Below are 23,963 nucleotides of genomic sequence, written 5' to 3'. Positions count from 1 at the left end.
TGGAGTGCGCAAGCGCAGACTCCTGATCTTGGGCCAGGGTTGAGGCGTGTGTGTCTTGGGGGCTCTGAGAAGGAGGAGGAGGAGGAGGGAGCTGGAAGCTCAGGGTCCGGAGGGCAGACAAGGAAGCGGGACCCAGTGAGGAGGCCAAGGAGAAAACCAGGAGTCTAAGCCGGACCTGTTAATTCTGAGGGAACCGGAACCGGCCCCGCGGTAACCAGACACTCAGATCTGTGCAAGTGGGGGGCTTCGGGCGTGGGCCATGGGCATGACCCTTAGGGTGACAGCCGAGTGTGACTGGAGCGAGCTCCGCGAGGGGGAATTTTGTGTTTTGACCTTGAGAAAGCTGCATCGCAGCGAGCGGGGCCTCGCACAGAAGGACATGCTGTGTGTGTGTGTGTGTGTGTGTGTGTGTGTGTGTGGACGCGCGCGCGCGCGTGTGTGTGCGTGCGTGTGTGTGCGTGTGTGTGCGCGTACACCGAATGAGGCTGCTTCCTGTCCTAAACTGCTTTTTGGGTGCGTGCTAATCTGCAGGAGATTATGGCCGATTGTGTGTGAAAAGTGGACAGTAGTGTTGCTACGTGGGCTTTCTTTTGCCTTTGTCTATTTTTAGATTAGGTGTGAGTCGTATTTTGAGACTAGGTGATGGTGGAGAAGCGAAAGTGATTTGTGATGTGATTTTGTGATTTTGCCTGGAATTATGTAATTAAATGTGCTGTCTGAGATTGTGAATGATGTGAGAGGGCTATGGTTTTCTGAAGTAAGTTTGATTGAATGTAAACTATGCATGTGTTTGCAACCTGTTATTTTTTGTGATGGTTTTGTGACGAACTGTATGACCACTGTCTAGTTGGGTATGTAAGATTTGATTATCTGAATAGTGTTCATTAAGTCTGTCTGCAAAATTGCAACTCAATAGAAACTTAGCAAATAAAACAGGAGTATAATTATTGGAAAGGAAGAGATAACAGTTTTATAGTTCCCAAATGGTAAGGTTCATTGCAGGGAAACACCATATGAACTAAACCAGTCTGTTAAAATGAATAGTGTTGCATGGGTAACATGCAGCAAAAAACAATTTTTACCCATAACTAGTGCTTTCAATACTGATATACAATTGACATTTCCTGCTTCTGGATGAAATTTACGGCAAGGTAAATAGTTTTTTTTCAGGCATTCTAAGAGAATTAAGAGTATTTGGTACACTTTTAATCACAAAGCCAGTCTCATTTTAGTAATTGAAAGTTATTTTGCTAATTAAAATATACTTTAGACTTCACTTAGCAAAATATTATCCTTTCTGCCTGGAAGCCTACAGAGGCTTCTATTTCAATACCTAACCTACTAAAAGCGTTGCTTACTCGTTAATACTTAAGTTAACTAGTAGTGAATTAATATAGTTAAATCTCAATAATTAACTGCTTATTAAGTAATGTGAAACAGATGAGTCAATAAAGAGCTGAAGTTGAGAAATAGAAAGTCCAGATATTCTCAAGCATATAGGGATATGTAAAATGGACAGATGGCATTTCACATCAATTGAGAAAACGTGGATTATATAATATGTAGTTTTGCTAACCAATGAAGCACAAGGAAAAATCATTACATGGCAAAAATACTTTAATAATCATATGAATAACTGATGAAAATTATTTGCATCTTAAAATAGGTAGAGTTAATTTACTAAATTAAAAAAAAAAAAAGATAATGTCAACCAAATAGGCAACAAAAACCTATGAGAAAAAGACATACTATAAGATCCCATCACAGAAAAGAAATAAAACCTCCTTTAAACTAATTAAAAGGAGCTTATTCTTACTCGTAATAAGGAATCTGTAAATTGGAATTACAGTATGTATTGATAGAGATTAAGAAATGATTGTCGGCTGCACTCATCAGGGTGTGGGGAGGTATTCTCATGCTGATGACAGTGTAAATTGGTAGGAAGTCTGTGAAGAACATTTTGGAAATACATAATAAGCCCATCCTTTATGGGAGATTATGGTAGAGCTATACAGGGAAAAAGCACAGTGTTCCCTTTCTCCAAACCACAGCAGATTCCCTGGAATTTATTCTACCCCACGAAGAGATTGGGTTTCTGGTATTGGTAAGGGAGCAGGAATTGTCCGATTTTTCCACTAATCTCTGTCCTGAAGTTGAGTACACTGAGTGGGCAAGTGCTGAAACAGTGAAAATTGATATGGATTTAACTGAGAGATTATTCTGGAAGACAAATCAGATATGGTTTCACATAGCTCCTTGTATCTTCCCATCTCTGCCTTCTTAGGACTCTTCTGTTTCCAAAAGAAGAGCACAAAAGAGAAGGTTCATCTCTTGCAAATCTCAAAGCCATGCCTCAGGTGAGATGATGTTTCCTCTCTTAAATAACTTGTTTTCAGGATATATGAACATTTGCTTTCCTCTCCTTAAATTTCCTGGTTATTGGGATTTGCTTCTGTGAAACTGGTCTCCAGCAGGGCTTAGATTAAAGTGAAGTAAACAAGTAGCCTAGAGGCAAAATTTAAGGAGTATGCTCAGAGCTGCGCATCCATAAATTTTGCACCCTAGGTGCCTCGCCTGCTTCACTCTAGTTGCAGTCCTGTTCCTAGTTTCTCTTATTCTAACCAGATAAACTTAAGCCTTCCCCAAGTGTACCTTCTAGTTGTAGTCAGTGTTAATGTATTGATTGGGTTTATCATCATTTCATTCTCAGTCTTCTCACAAAAGTACTGCTGGAACAGAAATGTATTATCTTGATTTAAATAGGAATATATTACTTGAATGAATCTAGTCTAGACGCTGATTTGAGATCTAAGTTGTGAAGAACAAAGGAGCAGACATGGAAAAACCTCGATCATTCCCACTGACCTAGATTTTGCAGTGATGGGAGGTAGACTTGATAGATCACATCATTAGTTTGTAGTAAAATGTCCTGTTTTGTGAGGTTTTTCAGTATAGAGATTTACTTGTAAGCTTGTCAGAAAACACATTTTGCATTCCTCCTCTCTGATCCTATTTTATCCATGTCTGCCAGCAATTTCTACAAACTGTGGCCTGCCAATGAAAGCCTTTACAATATTCTAATGTTTTTATAGATTTATTATATTTTTAGTTTCTTCTAATTTTTATATGGGTGCAAGAGAAGGAAATGCATATGCTAGTTCACTCTTGAAATAGTCTGCTTTTGAATCAAAGATGGTACTTTGTTCTGTTTTCATCTTTTTTTTTTTTCCAGAAAATTCCTCTTCATCTACCAATTTTTAAATACTGGTTTTCTAAAGATGCTAATTGGTTCTCATCTCTTCACTGACTCTTTTTCTCTATTTACAATCAGATTTACTGTAAAGATTATACTAATCAGATTCTAGGGATTCTCAAATACTTCTCTCCATCCTAGACCTCTATCCAGAGAGTCAGAACGATATATCCAGCAGCTAATCACCACCTGTATGTTCCATGGACACTTCAAGTATATTTCCAAGATTTACCTCATTACCTCCTTTGGTTCAGCTTATACTTTCTTCTGTTTCCCATTTTCATTTTCTAGTCCCAGTACCTACTCACTTGCTTATACAAGTAACTGAAGAGCTATTTCTCTTTTTTCTACTCTATAACCAATTTATGACCAATTCTGTTGCAATTCATCATAGCAACCAGTTGTCCCCTATCTAGACCACTAATAATACCTTAATCTAAGAGACATATCTAACCGTGTTTGTCTTTCTCACCTACCACACCTCAAGCTTTCTCTAGTTTTCAAGAGTGTTATTGCCTGTAAAGTACAAATTTTATCACATAACATATGTGCTAACTTAATGTTTCCTCAATTTCGTTATACTTCATAACACAGCAGACCCAAAATGGAATATGCATTACAGTGGAACATAAAAAACAGTATGTTGAAAGGGAAGAAAATACTAACAGTTTACAGTCAAGAACAGTGGTCATTAACAGTGTGGATTACCATTAGTACCTACTGATGGTTTATAAATACAAGTCTGTTGGGAGTGTGCTCAGTACATTTAAAGACCATGGCTCTATAGGAAAAAAATCGAGTATGATTCCATAAATATGTCCACTGCCTACCTCTATATACCTTTTTCTTCTTAGAGCTCATAGACTCTTTCTTAACAAGTCGTATCTTGCTATTTCCTGAATTTACTAAGTCGTTTTCCTCTCCCCATGAATTTTAAAAGCTGATGCCCTATAGCTCTACAAAACAAATTCGTTGTGAGTGCAAAATTTTTATGTCCTCAATGAAGCTTTGGAATACAAAATGATATTTTTCTTTACTTTGTAGCACTTTCCCTTGTACGTAATTCTGTTATTGTATCTGTAATATCTATTGATTGTATGTATTTACATGTAATGCCTATCTCTTAGCCTGTAACTTCTCATGATTGTAGTCAGAGTTTTATTCATTTTGGTCTACCAGGCAACCATTCACATTCAAGGCAAATAGTATGATCTCATAAAGTTTTAGCATGAGATAATAATACAGATGAATGTATTTTCAGAGAGACTGTTCTGCAATATATAACATAAAATAAGAAAACTAGTCTGACCACTGAACATGGTCAGAACTAGATCTCCAATATCTAGTTCTCACTAGTTTAAATCACTTTAGGATGAACTAGAGTATGCCCTTACAGGGATCAGTGTCATTCAAGGATGTGACTGTGGACTTCACCCAGGAAGAGTGGCAGCAACTGGACTCTGATCAGAAGGCCCTCTACAGGGACGTCATGTTGGAAAACTATTGCCACCTCATCTCTGTGGGTATGAAAAACTCCTTGAATCTTTCAGTGTCATTCATTTCTGTTCAAGAGTTTTTGAAACTTATGGAACTTTGGATTTCAGGGATCAGAGGTGATGAATCCCTTTTTGTTAGCAGAAAGTATGATTATGTCCTCACTTGCCCAGTGTAGGGTATTAACTTTGGTAAGACATTAACGTATACTTTGTCTGCTGCCCTGAAGCTATATCTTTCTCTTCCTTCAGTAGTTTTGAAGCCCAAGGAGATTAGACCAAATCTCATTTTTTATTATCAGGATTTCACATGACTAAGCCTGATATGATCCGCAAGTTAGAAGAAGGAGAAGAACTATGGACAACAGAGAGAATTTTTCCAAGTCAGAGCTACCTGGGTGAGTCTATACAGATAAAGGCTCATGGACTCAGGTAGTTGACACCTTTGAATGTTGTGGGTATATTTTTAATTGTGGTAAAGTACATATAACATAAAACTTACCATCTTAACCATTTTTAAGCTGATAGTTCCGTGGCATTAAGTACATTTACATTGTTGTACAACTATCATCACCATCTATCTCCAGAATGTTTTTCTCATCTTGCAGAATTGAAACTCTGTACTCATTAAACAGTAACTCCCATTATCCCCCTTCCCTTAGCCCCTGGCAACCAACCACCATTCTACTTGCTGTCTCTATGAATTTCACTACTCTTAGGTACTACATAAGTACCTCACTATTCATGTAAGTGGAATCATATGGTATTTGTTCTTTTTGTGACTGGTTTATTTCACTTAACATAATATCCTCAAGTTTTACCCAAATACTTCATTCTTTTTAAGGCTGAATAATATTCCATTGTATGTATATAAAACATTTTGCTTATCCATTCATCTGTCAGTGGACACTTAGGTTGCTTCCACCTTGTGGCTTCTATGAATAATGCTGCTAAGAACATGGGTGTAAAATATCTACATGAGTCACTGTGTTCAGTTCTTTGGGGTATAAAAACCAGATGTAAAATTGCTAGATCATACAGTAATTCTTTGTTTAATTTTTTAAGGAACTGCCAAACTATTTTCCATAATGGCTACACTATTTAAATATTACCACCAGCAGTGCACAAGAGTTCCAGTTTCTCCACATCCTTACCAATACCTGTTATTTTCTGGTGTTTGTTGATAGTAGCCATCTTACTAAAGGCCTGAGATCTTTGAAAAACCTATACATGACTGACTTCCATGCCTCTAAAATCTAAATTTATGTTTGGATAAACATTCCCCATGTAAGTACTTTCCTTGTTGCCTTATGTTTATAGAGATATTAGCTGCTCTAACCTTACCAAGAATCCACTCCATGCTTTCTAGTATAATGTACGTAGAGATCTTAAATGTAAAGTTCTTTGAGTTCTGACAGAAATATAAAGCCATGTATCTCACACCCTAGTCAAGATAAAGGACACTTCCAGTAACCTATTAAGTTCCAACAGGCCTCTTCCAAGTCAGTCCCTCCCACTAGGACAATCACAGTTGTGATTTCTATCAGCATAGATTTTGTCTATTGTAGACTTTTTTTTATGTCTGCTTTCTTTCTCTCGGCTTAACATCTGAGAGATTTATACATGTTTTGGCATATATAAATAGTTTATTTTAATTGCAGAAAAGTATTCAATTGTACGAATACACCAGTTTATTTATGCCTTTCTTGTTGACAGACACTTGAAATGTTCCAGTTTGGGGCTATTATGAATAAAACTGCTATGAACGTATTCTAAAGTTTTTTTATGGACATGTGTTTTTACTTCTTCTCAGTAGGCACCTAGCAATTAGTATTGTTCATTCAGAAGGCAGGAATATAACTTCTTTAGAAACAGCCAGTGTTTAAAACTTACTGTACCATTTTAAACTTTTACCAGAAATATATGAAAATTTTAATTGCCTCACATTGTCATCTACATTTGATGTTATCAATATTTTCATTTTGGCCTTCAGAAGGGTATGGTAATATATTTTTGCAGTTGTAATTTATATTTCTCATATAACTAATGATGTTGAGAACTTTTTCAAGTGCTTTTTATATCTTCAAAGGTGTCTATTCAAATATTTTACCTATTTTTATTGGGTAATACATCTTTCTCCTTTAGTAGTAGGAATTCTTTTTTTAAATTAATTTATTTTAATTAGTTTGAAGTATACAGTACATTGATTAGACATACAGTTTATAAAACGATCCCCTTAATTGCTCCTCTCCTCTGATTTTCCACGTAGCCAATATATTAATGCTAACTGCATTCCCTATGCCATGCTCGCCATCCCTATGACCACTTATCAGTTACTAATTTGTACCTGTTTAACACTTCACCCCATTCTCCCAGCTCCCCAAACCCCCTCCCATCTGTCCTTCACCAAATTGTCCACTATATTTGTGAATCTGCTTTTGATTAGTTTGTTCTTTTCATCCCTTAGATTCCACATATAAGTGAAATCACATGGCATTTATTTTTCTCTGTCTGACTTAATTCACTCAGCCTAATAACCTCTAGGTCCACCCATGTCATTGCATATGGTTTGATTTTATTTTTTTAATGGCTGAGTAATATTTCATTGTATATATGAACCATAACTTCTTTATTCAGTTGTCTGTTGATGGATATTTAGGTTGCTTCCATATCTTAGCTATTGTAAATGGTGCTACCATGAATATTGGGGTGCATAGATCTTTATGAATTATTCTTTAGGTTTTTTTTGGATAAATATCCAGAAGTGCAATTGCTGGGTCAAAAGGTATACCCATTTTTATTTTTTTGAGAAACCTCTAGACTGTTTTCCATAGTGGCTGTACCAATTTGCAATCCCACCAACAATGTATGAGGGTTCCCTTTTCTCCACATCTTCGCCAACACTTGTTTCTTGATTTGTTGATGATAGCCATTCTGACAGGTGTGAGGTGATATCTCATTGTGCTTTTAATTTGCATTTAGCTAATGATTAGTGAACATGAGCATCTTTTCATATGTCTATTAGACATCTGTATTTCCTTTTGGGAGTAGTATCTGTTCAGGTCTTCTGCCCATTTTTTAATTGGATTGTTGTATGTGTTCTTTATATATTTTGGATAGTAACCTCTTATCAGATGTATCATAAGTGAATATCTTCTACCATTCAGTGATTGTCTTTGTTTTGTTGATGATTTCCTTTGCTGTGCAAAAACCTTTTAGTTTGATGTAGTCCCATTTGTTTATTTTTCCTTTTGTTTCTCGTACCTGAGGAGATGTATCCTAAAAGAAATTACTGTTAGCAATATCACAAAGTTTACTGCCCATGTTTTCTTCTAGAAGTTTTATGGTCTTGGGTCTTACATTTAAGTCTTTAATCTATTTTGAGTCTATTCTTGTATATGGTGTAAGAAGGTGTTCCAGTTTCTTTTTTTTTTTTGCATGTATCCAATTTTCTCAATACCATTTATTGAAGAGACTGTCTTTACTCCATTGTATATTCTTACCTCCTTTGTCATATATTATATGAGTGTATAGGTGTGGATTTATTTCTGTTCCATTGATCAATGTATCTGTTTTTATGCCAGTAGCATGCTATTTTGATTACTGTAGCCTTGTAGTATAGTTTGATATTAGGTAGTGTGATATCTCCAACTTTGTTCTTTTTTCTCAAGATTGCCGTGGCTATTCGGGGTCTTTTACGGTTCCATATAAATTTTAAGATTATTCGTTCTAGCTCTCTGAAAAATGCCATTGATATTTTGATAGGAATTGCATTGAATCTATAGATTGCTTTGGGTAAGATGGCTATTTTAATGATGTTGATTCTTCCTATCCGTGAGCACGGTATATATTTCCATTTATTTGTATCTTCTTCAATTTCTTTTTTCGATGACATAATTTTCTGAGAACAGGTCTTTTACTCCTTGGTTAATTTGATTCCCAGGTATTTTATAGTTTTGACACAATTGTAAATGGGATTGTTTTCTTAATTTCTCTTTCTGAAAGTTCATCATTGGTGTATAAAAATGCCCCTGACTTCTGAATATTTATTGTGTAACCTGCTACTTTACTGAATTCATTGATTAGTTCTAACAGTTTTTTGGTGGAATCTTTAGGGTTCTCTCTATAAAGTATACATGTATCGGCAAATAACAAGAGTTTTACTTCTTCCTTTCTAATTCAGATGCCTTTTTATTTCTCTTTCTTGTCTTATTGCTCTGGCTGAGATTTCTAATACAGTGTTGAAGAGGAGTGGTGAAAGTGGGCATCTTTGTCTTGTTCCTGATCTTAAGGAAAATGCTTTTAGCCTTTCTCCATTGAGTATGATGTTAGCTGTAGGTTTGTCATATGTGGCCTTTGTTATGGTGAGGTATGTTCCCTCTATTCCCACTTTACATCTATTTTTATCATAAATGGATGCTGGATTTTGTCGAATGCTTTTTCTGCATCTGTTGATAGGATCATATGGTTTTATCTTTCAATTTGTTAATGTGGTATATCACATTAATTGATTTGCGGATATTGTACCAACCTTGCATCCCAGGGATAAATCCAACTTGATCACGTGTATGATATTCTTAATGTATTGCTGAATTCAATTTGCTAATATTTTGTTGAGGATTTTTGCATCAGTGTTCATTAGAGATATCTGCCTATAGTTTTCTTTTTTTGTAATGTCTTTGGTTTTGGAATCAAGGTTATGGTGGCCTCTTTAAAGGAGTTAGGGAGCCTTCCCTTTTGGATTTTTTGGAATATTTTGAGAAGAATAGGTGTTAATTCTTCTTTGAATGTTTGGTAAAATTTGCCTATGAAGCCATCTGGTCCAGGACTTTTGTTTTTTGGGAGGTTTTTGATTACTGATTCTATTTCATTGATGGTAATCGGTGGGTTCAGATTTTGTTTATTCTTGACTCAGTCTTGGGAGATTGTATGTTTCTAGGAAGTGTCCATTACTTCCAGATTGTACAGTTCGTTGGCATGTAATTGCTCATAGTATTTTCATATGATCCTTTGTATTTCTGTGGAGGCCGTAGTTATTTCTCCTCTTTCATTTCTGACTTTGAGTCCTCTCTCTTTTTTCCTTGATGAGTCTGGCCAAAGGTCTGTCAATTTTGTTTATCCTTTCAAAGAACCAGCTCTTGGTTTCATTAATCTTTTAAATAGTGTTTCTAGACTCTGTTTTTTTTCTGCTCTGATCTTTATTATTTCCTTCCTTCTATTTACTTTGGGCTTGTTTTTTTTTTTTTTTTTTTTTGGCTGTTCTTTTTATAGTTCTTTTAAGTGTAAGGTTAGATTGTTTATTTGACCTTTTTTTATTTCTTGTAGTAGTAGGAATCCTTTATGTATTCTGGATAGAAGTTTTTCCTTATATACATTGCAAATACTTGCTCTAGTCTGTGGCTTGCCTATTCATTTTAATGGTGTCTTTCAATGAGCTTTAATTTTGAAGTCTAGTTTATTATTTTTTTGTTTGTAATTATTTTTTAACCTCTCAAACAAATTTTTGTCTTCTCTGACATGAAGATAGTTCCCTGTATTTTCTTCTTAAAATATTATGGGGGGGATAAATAAATAAAAATGTTATGTATATTTTGATTTTTTTAATTATAAAAGTTATTTATAATGTAAGGTAATGGTTGAGTGTGTTTTCTTCCATATGGATGGATGTTATTTTGTCCCATCACTTGTTGAATTGAATGAAATTGCTCTGTTTATCTTATCAAACATTATATGATCGTGTTTCTATTTTTAGATTGTTCTTTCCTTTGATATGTTTTAAGTCCTATTACCAATACCACCTGGTCTTTGATTATTGTAGCTTTATAATTCTCAAAATCAGAGTAAGTCCTCTGTCTTCTTTTTTAAAATTGTTTTGGCTTGTCTAGGTCATTTTCTTTTTCAAGTACATTTTAGAATCAGCTTCTAGATTCCTTAATTAAATGTACTTAGATTTTTATTGATGAGAACTAACATCTTAGCAATATTGTCTTCCAGTCCATGATATAGCTTTCCATTCGAGTTAGTGTCTCTAATTCCTGTAAGCAGTATTTTATTATTTTTAGTATAGAGGTCTTATACATTTTCCATTAAATTTATCTCTAAGCTTTTATTATTTAATTTTTATTTAATTTTCAATTACAGTTGACATACAATATGATATTAGTTTCAGGTATATAACATAGTGTTTAGATATTTATCTAACTTAAAAAGTCATCACCCCATAAGTCTAGTACCACCTGGTACCAAACAATTATTACAGTATTATTGATTATATTCCCTCTGCTGTACTTTACATTCCCATGATGATTTTTCTGCCAATTTATACTTTTGAATCCCTTTCACACTTTTCATCCATCCCTCCAAACCCCCTCCCATCTAACTACCATCAGTTTGTTCTATGAGTCTGTTTCTGCTTTGTTTATTTTGTTTTTTAGATTCCACACATAAGTGAAATCAGATGGTATTTGTTTCTATATATTTTATTTCACTTAGCATATGCTCTCTGGGTTCATCCACGTTGTTGCAAATGTCAAGATTTCATACTTTTTATGTCTATTTATAGGTACCAATCTTTTAAAAAGATTATTGAGGTGACATTGATTAATAAAATCAAAGTGTAATAAAATTCAAGTGTAAAATTCAACAGTATGTCATATATATATTACATTCAACAGTATGTTATATATATTGCATTGTTGTTCACCACCCAAAGTCAGATTTCCTTCCCTCACCAAATATTCAACCCCTTTTATATCTGCGCCCCACCTTCCCTCTGGTAAACACTAACCCACCATCTATGTCCATGAGTCTCTGTCTGTCACGGTTTTTGCTTTCAGCTTTATATCACATATGAGTGAAATCATATGGTTTTCGACTTTTTCTGTCAACATATTTCTCTTAGCATGGTTATCTCAAGATCCACCTATGTTGTCGCAAATGGCAGTATTTCATCTTTTCTTATGGCTGAGTAATATTCCATTGTATATATGTACCACATCTTTATCCAGTCATCTGTCATAGGACACTTCAGTTTCTTCCATGTCTTGGCCACCGTGAATAATGCTACTGTGAACATAAGGGTGTATATATCTTTGCAAAGAAATATTTTCAGGTCTTTTAGGTAGATAACTAAAGTTGGATTGCTGGATCATATGGTAATTCAGTTTTTAGTTTTTTGAGGCATCTCCATACTGTTTTCTATACTGGCTATACCAATTCGCATTCCCACCAGCAGTGTATGAGGGTTCCTTTTTGCCCACAATCTCCCTAACACTTGTTATTATTTGTCCTGTTGATGATAGCCATTTTAACAGGTGTGAGATAGTATCTCATTGTGGTTTTGATTTGCATTTCCCTAAATCCTAGTGAAGTTGAGCATCTTTTCATATGTTTGTTGGCCATTTGTATGTCTTCTTGGGAGAAGTGTCTGTTCAAGTCCTGTGCCTATTTTTTAATTGGATTTTTTTTTTTTTAATTGTTGAGTTGTATGAGTTCTTTATATATTTTGGATATTAGGTCCTTATCAGAGGTATCGTTTGCAAATATATTCTCCCATTCAGATGGTTGCCTCTTTGCCCTATGATGGTTTCTTTTGCTGTGCAGAACTTTTTAGTTTGATATAGTCCTGTTCATTTATTTTTGCTTTTACTTTCCTTGCCTTTGAGGTCAAATTCATAAAATCCTCTTTAAGTCCAAGTTCCTTCAGTTTTAGTTCCTATGTTTTCTTCTATGCATTTTATTGTTTCAGGTCCTATATTCAGGTCCTTAATCCATTTTGAGTTAATTTTAGTGTGTAGTGATAGACAACAGTCTAGCTTCATTCTTTTGCAGGTAGCTTTCCGGTTTTCCCAGCACCATTTATAGAAGAGGCTTTCCTTTCCCTGCTGTATGGTTTTGGCTCCTTTGTCAAAAATTATTTGCTCATATAAACATGGGTTTACTTTTGCACTCTCAATTCTGTTCCATTGGTCGGTGTGTCTGTTTTTCCACTAATGCCATGCCATTTTGATTATTGTCGCTTCGTAGTATAATTTGAAGTCGGGCAGAGTGATACCTCCAGCCTTGTTCTTTTTTCTAAGGATTGCTTTGGCTATTCAGGGTCTTTTGTGCTTCCACACAAATCTGATGTTTTTTTGTCCTATTTCTTTAAAAAAAAAATACCAATGGGATTTTGATGGTGGTTGCATTAAATCTGTGTAATGCTTTAGGTAATGAGGTCATTTTAACTATGTTTATTCTTACAATCCAAGAACATGAAATATCTTTCCATTTTTTTGTGTCTTCAACATATTTTAATAATGTCTTACAGTTTTTAGTTTATAGGTTCTTCATTTGTTTTGTTAGGTTTATTCCTAGATATTTTATTCTTTTAGTTGCAATTGAAAGAGGAATTGTTTTTTTTCATTTCTTTTTCTGAAAATTTATTAGAGTATAGGAATGCTATAGATCTTCGAACATTGATTTCGTATCCTGAGACTTTACTGTATTTATTATTTCTAATAGTTTTTTAGTAGAGCCTTCAGGGTTTTCCATATAGAGAATCATGTCATCTGCAAAAAGTGAGTTTGAATTTTTCATTCCCTGTTTGGATGTCTTTCGTTTCTTTCTCTTGCCCGATTGCTCTAGCTAGTACTATCAATACTATATTGAATAATAGAGGTGATAGCAAAGACCCTTGTCTTGTTCCAGATCTTAGAGGGAAGGTTTTGAGTTTTTCACCATTAAGTATGATGTTAGCTGAGGGTTTGTCATGAATGGCCTTTATTATGTTAAGGTATTTTCCTTCTATACCCATTTTATTAAGTGTTTTAAGCATAAATGGATGTTGTATCTTGTCAAATGCTTTTTTCTGCATCTATTGATGTGATCATATGATTTTTATTTTTTGATTATATTAATCGATTTGCATATGTTGAACCATGCCTGTGTCCCTAGGATAAAGCCCATTAGATCATAGTGTTTAATCTTTTTAATGTGTTGTTGTATTTGATTTGCTAGTATTTTATTTAGGAATTTTGCATCTGTGTTTATAAGAGATAGTGGTCTATAGTTTTACTTTTTTGAGTTATATTTACCATGTTTTGATATCAGTGTGATGTTGGCCTCAAATTTTTGGAAAAGTATAAGAAGAATAGACGTTAAATTTTTGAATGTTTGGTAGAATTCACTTGTGAAACCATCTGGTCCTGCATTTTTACCTTTGGGGGGGTGGGGGAGGTTGATGATGGTATTAATTTACATACTGTTGATTGGTCTATTTAGATTTTCCAGTTTTTCATGATTCAGTCTAGGAAGATTGTATATTTCTAAGAACTTCCATTTCTACTAGGTTATTAAATTTGGTGTCATATAATTTTTCATAGTATTCTTGTATGATTCTTTGTATTTCGATGGTATCTGCTGTGACTTCTTTTCTTTCGGTCCTGATTTTCTTTCTTTGTGTCTTTTTTTTTTTCTTTAGTGAGTCTAGCCAGGGATTTTTCAATTTTATTAATGTGAAAGAACTAGCTTTTTGGAGGCAGACAAAAAATGGCGTATATAATAGAAGCTCTGTTCATCCTCCTGACGACCAAATCAAAGTTGATACAGAAACAAGTTGCAAACAGCAAAGAAGATTGCCTAGGATCTAGATGAACAAGCCATACAAGTAGGGAGAAATCTAGAAATCACCCTGAAACAGCAGAGGGAGAATGGTGTAAGGACGCAAGGCTGCCCAGTCCCAAGCATCTGAGTGGGACAGAGGCTGCAGCAGAAGCTGCGACACTGGCAGCAGCAGCTGCAGATGCCTCTTAAAGGAGCCGTGTCTGCGAACATACTTTCTTGGTGACGGACATTGTTGTCGGAGTGAGGGTCAAGGCAAGACTCGCTCTGTACAGAAGTACCTGCGATATCCATTGTTCCTCTGTTGAACCCTCCCCACTTCCATTGTGCGGCAGCAGCACCACCATAGCAAAAACAAGAGAGGTCGCTCCGCCTAGAGGATTCCCTGAAACTCCGCCTATTCCAACTCGCTGCCTCACTCTAGCCACATCCAGCTGTGTCTTTGCTTAGGTCCCCCTTGCTGAGCAGCGCCTAGACTCACAGTGGAGGCTGGCCTCAGTTTCCCGTGTGATTTCTTGAGGCAACTATAAACACAGCATCTGCGGATTGCTTGCTGAATCTTAACAGGTGTCCCTGGAGGGGCAGAGGCTTGAACTAAATATGGCCTGCAGCTGAACCCCTCTCAGGACTGTGCCACTGGACACATTTCACAAATCCACACTAAGACCAGGAGACTTAGGAGCTTTGCCTAGTACATAGAAACAGACACGGAAAAGCAGCCAAATGGGAAGACAAAGAAGCAGAAACCATATGAGAGAACAGAACAGAGATCCAGAAATATTGGAGTCAAGGAATCTAACAGATGCAGAGTTCAAAACATTGGTTATAAAGATGCTCAGTGAACTTAGGGGGAGTGTAGATGAAATCAGTGAGAACTTTAACAAAGAGATAAAAAACATAAAAATGGAAATTCTAAAAGGGAACCAGTCAGAAATGAAGAACATACTGTCTGAGATGAGTAATATGTTAAATGGAACAAACAAAGTGAATAATGAAGAGGATCAAATGACCTATATAGAGGATGGGAAAACAAAGGACTCAATCAGAATGGCAAGAAAAAAGAAGCCAAGACTATAATAATAATTTAAGGTGCCTATGGGACATTATTAAGGGCAAAAATATCCATGTCATAGGGGTACTAGAAATAAAACAAGACGTTGAATAGCTATTTGAAGAAATAATGATGGAAAACTTCCCTAACCTGGTGAAGGAAATAGACATAAAACTCCAGGAAGCTCAAAGAATCCCCAAAACCAGGGAACCAGAGAGGCCCACACCAAGACACATCATAATTAAAATGCCAAAGGTTAACTACAAAGAGAGGATCTTAAAAACAGCAAGAGAAAAGCAGTTAGTTATCTTCAAGGGAGCACCCATAAGACTGGCAGCTGATTTCTCAAAAGAAACCATGCAGGACAGAAAGACTTGGCACACAATATTCGACGTGATAAAAAACCAGGGTCTACAACCAAGAATACTTTATTCAGCAAATCTATCATTTAGAGTTGAAGGACAGATAAAGAGCTTCCCAGACAAAAATAAGCTAATGGAATTTATCACCAAGCCAGTATTACAGTAAATGTTAGAAGGACTTCTTTAAAAAGAAAAAGCATGTATCAAAAACATGAATAAAGAATGGTAATAACTACATTCCTATCAACAAATACCTTAAATGGAAAAGAATTAAATGCTCCAACAAAAGATAGAGTGGCTGAATGGATGAGAAAACAAGACCCCTACATATGCTGCCTCCAAGAGACTGACTTCAGATTGGAAAACACACTAAAAGGAAGGGGATAGAAAAAGATACTGCCTTGATGGACCAGAGGTTATTGCGCTGAATGAAATGGGTTGGATAGAGAAAGGCAAATATTGCATGATTTCATGTACATGTGGAATCTAAAGAACAAAATCAGCAACAACAAAAGTGGAAATAAACTCATAGATACAGAGGATATTTTGAGGGCTACTAGATGGGATCGGGGTTAGGAGTTATGGCAAAAATCAGGCAAAGGGATTAAAAGGTACAAATGGATACTGCAGTATAGACATGAAGATGTAGAGTGTAGCATGGGGAAGATGGTTAATAATGTAATACGTAAGAAATAAGAGGGTACTAGATTTAGTGGGGTGATCACTTTGAAAGTTATGTGGATCTCAGATCAGTATTCTATACAACTGAAACTGGTATATTATTGTATGCCAAAAATAATTGAAAAAAAAAAAACCTCATTGAATTGTACAATGTTAATACAAGCAACTAATTGTCTATTATATTTCAATAAAGACGGGAAAATTTTTTTAAAAAACTAGCTTTTTGCATTAATTTTTGCTATTGTCTTTTTGTTCTCAATTTCATTTAATTCTTCTCTAATTTTTATTAGTTCCTTCCTTCAGCTGACTTTGGACTTTATTTGTTCTTTTTCTAGTTCTTTAAGGTGTAATGTTAAATTGTTTATTTGGGCTCGCTCTTATTTCTTGAGATAGGCCTGTAATTATATGAACTTTCCTCTTATTACTGCTTTTGCTGTGTCCCAAAAGTTTTGATATGATGTACTTTCATTTTTGTTTGTTTCTATGTATCTCTTAATCTCTCCTTTTATTTTTTCTATGACCCAGTCATTCTTCAGTAGCATGTTGTTTGATCTCTACATATTTGTGGTTATTCCCGCTTTCTTTTTACAGTTGATCTCCAGTTTCAAACCATTATGGTCAGAGAATATGCTTGACATGATTTCAGTCTTCTTAAATTTGTTGAGGCAGTTTTATGTCTCAACATATGATTTATCCTTGAAAGTGTTCCATGTGCACTAGAGAATAACGAATAAGCTGCTGTTTTGTGATGAAGGGCTCTGTAAATGTTGATTATGTCCGATTGATCTAATGTGTCATTTAATGGTGATATTTCCGTATTGATTTTCTGTTTGGATGGTATATCCATAGCTGACAGTGAGGTATTTAGGTCCCCTACTGTAATTGTGTTGTTGTCAATTTTTCCTCTTAGTCCTGTTAGTAGTTGTTTTAAATATTTATGCTCCCTGGTTGGAAGCATAAATATTAATATGTGTTAGGTCTTCTTGATACATGGTTCCCTTCATAATTTTGAAGTGTCCATCATTGTCTCTACTGTTTCTATCATGGCCTATGTCATCAGATATAAGTATGGCTACACCCACTTTTCTCTGGATGCCATTTGTTGGAATTATTATTTTCCACCCTTTCTCTTTGAATCTCTGTCCTTACAGCTGAGATATTTCTCTCGAAGGCAGCCTATGGCGGTTTGGTTGGTTTCGTTTTTGTTTTGTTTTATTTTTGATCCAGTCTGCTACTCTATGCTTTTTTATTGGTGAATTTAATCCATTTACTTTAGGGGTGATTATTGAAATATGAGGTTTTCCTATGGTCATTTTATCTTTTGTTTTCTGATAACTTGGGGTCTCCATTGTTTCTTTGTCATTGTGTTTCTGTCTGTTATTTTTGTTTGGTGGTGTTTTGTTGATTTTCCCTCTGGTCCTTCTTGTTTTATGATGTGTGTCTTAGTTCTGGATTTTTAGTGTGTGGTTACCATTAAGTTTATGTAAAGGATACTTATATATTTATATTCCGTTTTCAGTGTGCACCTTATCTCCATTCTCCTTTGAGGAATTGGAGCTTTACTTCCCTTTTCTGTTTTTTTGTTTCAAAAATTATCACTGAACATATATGCTGACCATTCCTTTCTAAGTTGCAGTAGCTGTTATCTTCTTTTTTTAGTGTTTTTTTTTTTAGTGGGTTTGTTGTTTTTTTTTGTTTTTTGTTTTTTTTTTGGCCTTTAACCATTATGTAATATTTAAGCTTATAACCCTGTTCTTAATAAGAGTTACACTCTCCGGTTGGCCTGTTAGTCATCTTACTCATAGTTATATATTTTTTGTCCTTTTGCTTCAGGTAGAATGACCTCTTTCAGTATTTTCTGTAATGCAGACCTTGTGGTGGAGAATTCCTTCAGCTTTTGTACAACTGGAAAGGTCTTTATTTCTCCTTCCTAACTAAAGGAGAGCTTTGCTGGATATATTATTCTTGGCTGGTAATTTCTTTCTTTCAATAGTTTGAATACCTAGTTCCACTCTTCTCTTGCTTGTAAGGTTTTTACTGCAAAGTCAGATGATAGTCTAATCAGTTTTCCTTTATAAGTAAATGTCTTCTTTTTCCTGGCTGCCTTGAGAATTGTCTTTATCAATATTTTTTAACAACTTTAATATAATGTGTCTTGAAGAAGGCCTCTTTGGGTTGACATAATTGGATGTTCTGTTTGCTTCTTGGATTTAAAGATCAAGTTCTTTCGATAGGTGTGGGAAATTCTCATTGACTGTTTGAATAGATTCTCTGTTCCCTTCTCCCTCTTGTCTCCTTCTGGTATACCCATTATTCTTATGTTACTTTTTTTCTCATGGTGAAAGATAGTTCTTGTAGAGTTCTTTCATTATTTTTCATTCTCAAGTCTCTCTTCCTTCTGTGTCATTTTCAGATTTCTGTTTTCAATACCATTAATTTTTTCCTCCATTTGGTCAGCTCTATTTCCTAAGCTTGCTATTTCATTCTTTATCTCTTTTAATTTGTTCTTCATATCCAGAAGTTTTATTGGGTTCTTTTTCAGGGTTTCAATCTCCTTGATAAAGTATTTGTTTTGTTTGTTTATTTTGTTTCTAATTTCTTGAAATTTTTGGACAGAATTTTCTTGCATCTCATTGAGCGTTTTCAGAAGTGCAATCCTGAATTCTCTGTTGTTTAAACCGCATATTTCTATGTCCTTAAGCTTATTTTCTCTAGATTTTTCAGTTTCTTTCTGAGCTGCCTTGTCACCTTGGTTGTTCATGGTGTTTGATGGACTATTTATTTGCCTGGGCATTAATGGGAGTGTGTTATGCTTTAAAAAAAATATATATAATATAGTGATATCCTTTCAGGAAGTTAGTAAGAGGCGGGTTTTCTTTTGACTTCCATTAGATCGTCTTCAAGCCTCTTGGATCTCTGCTTGGAGACTAAAAATGCTCTTTCCTCTCTGGTATGTGCCTCTAAAATCAGGTCCCTCGGTCCCAGGGCTCTACCTCCTTGAAAGTGTGTGATAGGTGATGAGGGTCTGAGTCTCAGAAGAGGTCCTGAGAGCCTGTTTCTGGCCCAGCAGTCAGATGCAATGCTTTGCTGCTTCCTTTTGATTCTGCCTGACTAGATGGGGATGGGGTTGATTGGGAAAAATCTGCTGGATGTGTGGCTATTTTACTTTTCTTAGTGCTGTCCCTCAGGTTTCTGATGTCTTGCTTTGATATCATCACTCCTGTCTCTGGTACCAGCTGTAGTATATGTTTCAGTACTGGTTGAACACATTCTCCTGGGGCTCAGTGGTGTTAGCTCTGATATATGTGGGAGTGGGTGCCTTCTGGGTTGGTGGGGTGGGGCCCAGCAAGGCTCTGTGACTCAGCCTCTCTCTTTGCAATGGTGGTTTCTATGCCATAGCTGTTGCCCCTCTGCACTCAGTGTCTGCCCTGCTCTCTGCCCTGATCCCTGGGCTCTGGTGTGTGGAATGTGCTGATTGCTTAAGCAGCACTGCTCCAAGCTTCCCTGGTGACATAATGTCCCATTCCCCTTTTCTTGCAGAGAGCCCAGCTGTGTATTGCAGCTCCTTTGTTTCACACTCCAAATCATCCTCCCAGTCTCGTGCAGATTTGCCCACCTTTGGATCCTCTGATGCACAGATCTCTCAGATGTGCTTGTGTGCAGGTGGGCGTTATTTGTTGAGTTTAAATGTTCAGCTTTTTGTTATTTCAAGAGGAGAGATCTGGGGATATCCCTCATGCCACAGTACTTTTTTCTGATGTCCTCGATCTTTTTTATCCAATCATTTATTGATGGACACTTAGTTTGCTTCCATATCTTGGTTATTGTAAATAATGCTGCAATAGGGTGCACATATCTTTTCAAATTAGTGTTTTGGATTTCTTCAGATAAATACCGAGGAGTTGAATTGCTGGGTCATATGGTAGTTCTATTTTTAATTTTTTGAGGAACCTCCATACTGTTTTCCATAGTGGCTGCACAAATTTACTGTCTCACCAATAGTGTGTGATGGTTCCCTTTTCTTAACATCATTGCCAACACTTGTTGTTCATTGATTCATTGAGAGCCATTTTCACAGGCATGAGGTGGCATCTCATGTGGTTTTAATTTATATTACTTTGATGATCAGTGACATTGAGCATCTTTTCATATATCTGTTAGCCATCTGTACGTTCTCTTTGGAGAAATGTCTTCAGGTCCTCTGCTCATTTTTAAATCGGATTGTTTCTTTTTGTAGTGTTAAGTTATATGAATTCTTTCGTATATTAACCCTTTATCAGATACATCATTGGTGAATTTCTTCTCCCATTCAGTAGGTTGTTTTTTCGTTTTGTTGATGATTTCCTTCACCGTGCAAAACCTTTTTAGTTTGACATAGTCCACTTGTTTATTGTTGCTTTTGTTTTTTTTACCTAAGGAGACCTATCCAAAAAAATGTTACTGAGACCGTTGTCAAAATGTTTACTGCCTATGCTTTCTTCTATGAGTTTTATGGTTTCAAGTTTTAAATGTAAGTCTTTAATCCATCTCGAGTTTATTCTTGTAGTCTAGTTTTACTTTTTGCATATATCTGTCCAGTTTTCCAAGCACTATTTATCAAAGAGACTGTCTTTACCCCCATTGTATATTCTCGCCTTATTTGTCATAGGTTAATTGACCATACAGATGTGGGTTTATTTCTGGTCTCTCTATTCTGTTCCACTGATCTATATTGTCTGTATTTAATACCATGCTGTATTTAGTACCGTACTTGATCTAAGGTAGTGATATAAGATAGTGTGATACCTCTAACTTTGTCCTTTCTCATCACCGCTTTGGCTCTTCAGGGTCTTTTGTAATTTCATATGAATTTTAGGATTATTTGTTCTAGTCTGTGAAAATGTCATTGCTATTTAGATAGGGATTGCATTAAATCTGTAAATTGCTTTGGCAGTATGGACATTTTAACGATGTTAATTCTTCCTATCCAGGAGCATGGTATAGGCTTCCATTTAATTTTATCTTCTTCAGTATCTTATAATTTTCTGAGTACAGGTCCTTTACCTCCTTGATTAAATTTATTCTTGGCATTTTATTCATATTGAAGCCGTTATAAATGAGATTGTGTTCTTAATTTCTCTTTCTGATAGTTTGTTATTCATGTATAAAATGCAACTGATTTCTGAATATTTCTATCTTGCTACTTTCCTCAATTCATTTATCAGTACTAATTTTTGGTGGACTCTTTAGGGTTCTCTATATATACTACCATGTCATCTACAAATAATGGCAGTTTTATGTGTTTCCAATTGAGATGCCTTTTATCTCTTTTTTCTTGTCTGATTGCTGTGGCTAGGATTTCCATTACTATGTTGAATAAATATGGGGAAAGTGGATATTCTTGTCTTGGTCCTGATCTTAAAGGGAAAGCTTTTAGCTATTCACCCCTGAGTATGATGTTAGCTGTGGGTTTGTCATATATGGCCTTTATTTTGTTAAAGTATGTTCTCTCTGCCTCTACTTTGCTATGAGTTTTTAATCAGTAGTGGATTTTGTAAAATGCTTTTACTGCATCCATTTTTATGATCATCTGATTTTTAAAAAATTTATTTTTATGGCGACATTGGTTATGAAATCCAGTAAGTTTCAGGTGTACAATTTAACAGTAAGGCATATATATATTGCATTGTGAATTCACCTCCCATAGTTAGATTTCTTACTGTCACCACATATTTGATTCCCTTTACTCCCTCTATTTCCCTCCTCCCCCCTCCTCCCTACCCTCCATATGATCATATGATTTTTAGCCTTCATTTTGTATATGTGGTGTATCAAGTTCATTGATTTGTAGATATTGAACCAACCTTGCATCCCTGGAATAAATCCCACTTGATCATGGTGTATGATTTTTTTAAATGTATAGCTAAGTCCACTTAGCTAATATTTTGTTATGGATTTTTGCATCACTATTCATTGGAGATATTGGCCTATAATTTCCTTTTCTTTGTAGTGTCTTTATCTGGTTTTGATATTAGGGTAATGCTTGCCTAGTAAAATGAGTTTGGGAGCCTTCTCTCTTCAGTTTTTTGGAATATTTTGAGAAGAATGATATTAATTCTTCTTTAGATGTTTGGTAAAATTCGCCTGTGAAGCCATCTGGTCCAGGACTTTTGTTTGTTGGGAGTTTTTTGGTTACTGATTGAATTATGTTAGTAGTTATCTATCTGTTCCAATTTTCTGCTTTTCTTAATTGGTCTTGGAAGATTTTATGATTCTAGGAATTTATCCATTTCTTTCAACTTGTCCAATTTGTTGGCATTTAATCGTTCATAGTATTTTCCTATAATCCTTTGTATTTCTGTGGAGTCAGTTGTCCCTTCTCTTTCATTTCTGATTATATTTACTTAGGCCCTCCCTCTATTTTTCTTGATGAGTCTGGCTGAAGGTTTGTTAATTTTATTTATGTTTTCAGAGAAACAGCTCTTGATCTCATTAATCTTTTCTGTTGTTCTTTGAGACATTATCATTTATTTCTGCTTCAATCTTAATTATTTTCTTTATTGTACTTACTTTGGTATTAGTTTGTTCTTGATTTTTAGTTCATTTAAGAGTAAGGTTAGACTATTTATTTGATATTTTTCTTATTTCTTGAGGTAGTTGTGTATTGCTATGAATTTCCCTCTTAGAATTGCCTTGGCTGTGTCCCATAGGTTTTGAGTCATTGTGTTTTCAATTTTCTTTGTCTCAGTGTATCTTTTTATTTCTTCCTTGATCTTGTTCTTAACCTATTCATTGTTTAGTAGCATATTATTTAGCCTGCACGCATTTGTGAGTTTTTCAGTTTTCTTGTAATTGATTTCTAGTTTTATACCATTGTAGTCTGGGAAGATGCTAGGTATAATTACAATTTTCTTAAATTTATTGACCCTTGTATTCTAGCCTAATATGTGGTCTATCTTGGAAAATGTTCCATGTATACTTGAAAAGAATGCATATTCTGCTGCTTTTGAGTGAAATGTTCCACCAAAACAATTAAATTAATGTTATCTAATATGTCATTAAGGCCACTGTTTGCTTGTTGATTTTCTGTCTGAATGATGTATCTGTTGATGTCACTTCAGTGTTAATGTCCCCTAATAATCCTGTATTACTGTAGATCTCTCTTTGTCCATCTTTTTATATATTTAGGTGCTCCTACGTTGGATTCATAAATATTTATGAATTATATCCTCTTGTTGAATTGATACCTTTAACATTATGAAATGCCCTTCTTCATCTCTTGTTACAGCCCTTATTTTAAAGTCTATTTTGTCCGATGTAATATCTCTACCCTAGGTTTTTCTTCATTTCCATTTATATGAAATATCTTTTTCCATCCCTTTCAGTCAGTATGTTTCTTTCAATCTGAAGGGGCTTTCTTGTAAGTTGCATACGTGCAAGTCTTGCTTTTTATCCATTCAGCCACCCTATGTCTTTTGACTGGAGCATTTAATCTGTTTACATTTAAAGTAACTATAGGTGTGTAGTTATTGCCATTTTATTGT

At 35.3% G+C, this 23,963-nt stretch overlaps 1 protein-coding gene across 8 annotated transcripts in view; it reads left to right on the top strand.

The window, feature by feature from the left end:
* The window catches only part of ZNF382 (zinc finger protein 382), a 32,992-nt gene that overhangs the window by 474 nt on the left and 8,555 nt on the right, over positions 1–23,963 (top strand). For 2 of the 8 annotated variants that reach the window (XM_039850145.1, XM_039850142.1), the window contains exons 1-5: positions 2–210; positions 2,285–2,357; positions 4,625–4,776; positions 5,049–5,144; positions 19,981–20,103. In XM_039850145.1, coding sequence (XP_039706079.1) covers positions 4,638–4,776; positions 5,049–5,144; positions 19,981–20,103 — 358 coding nt within the window. In that variant the 5' untranslated portion in view covers positions 2–210; positions 2,285–2,357; positions 4,625–4,637. Of the gene's footprint in view, position 1; positions 211–2,284; positions 2,358–4,624; positions 4,777–5,048; positions 5,145–19,980; positions 20,104–23,963 lie in introns of those variants that run through there. The other 6 variants (XM_039850149.1, XM_039850147.1, XM_039850144.1 and 3 more) reach the window with 5 other exon arrangements.

Source organism: Pteropus medius, unplaced genomic scaffold, assembly GCF_902729225.1.
Source record: "Pteropus medius unplaced genomic scaffold, Ma_sr-lr_union100, whole genome shotgun sequence".
NCBI lineage: Eukaryota > Metazoa > Chordata > Mammalia > Chiroptera > Pteropodidae > Pteropus > Pteropus medius.
The sequence above is the reverse complement of the archived record's forward strand: the minus strand, read 5'-3'. Positions and strand labels throughout refer to the sequence as shown.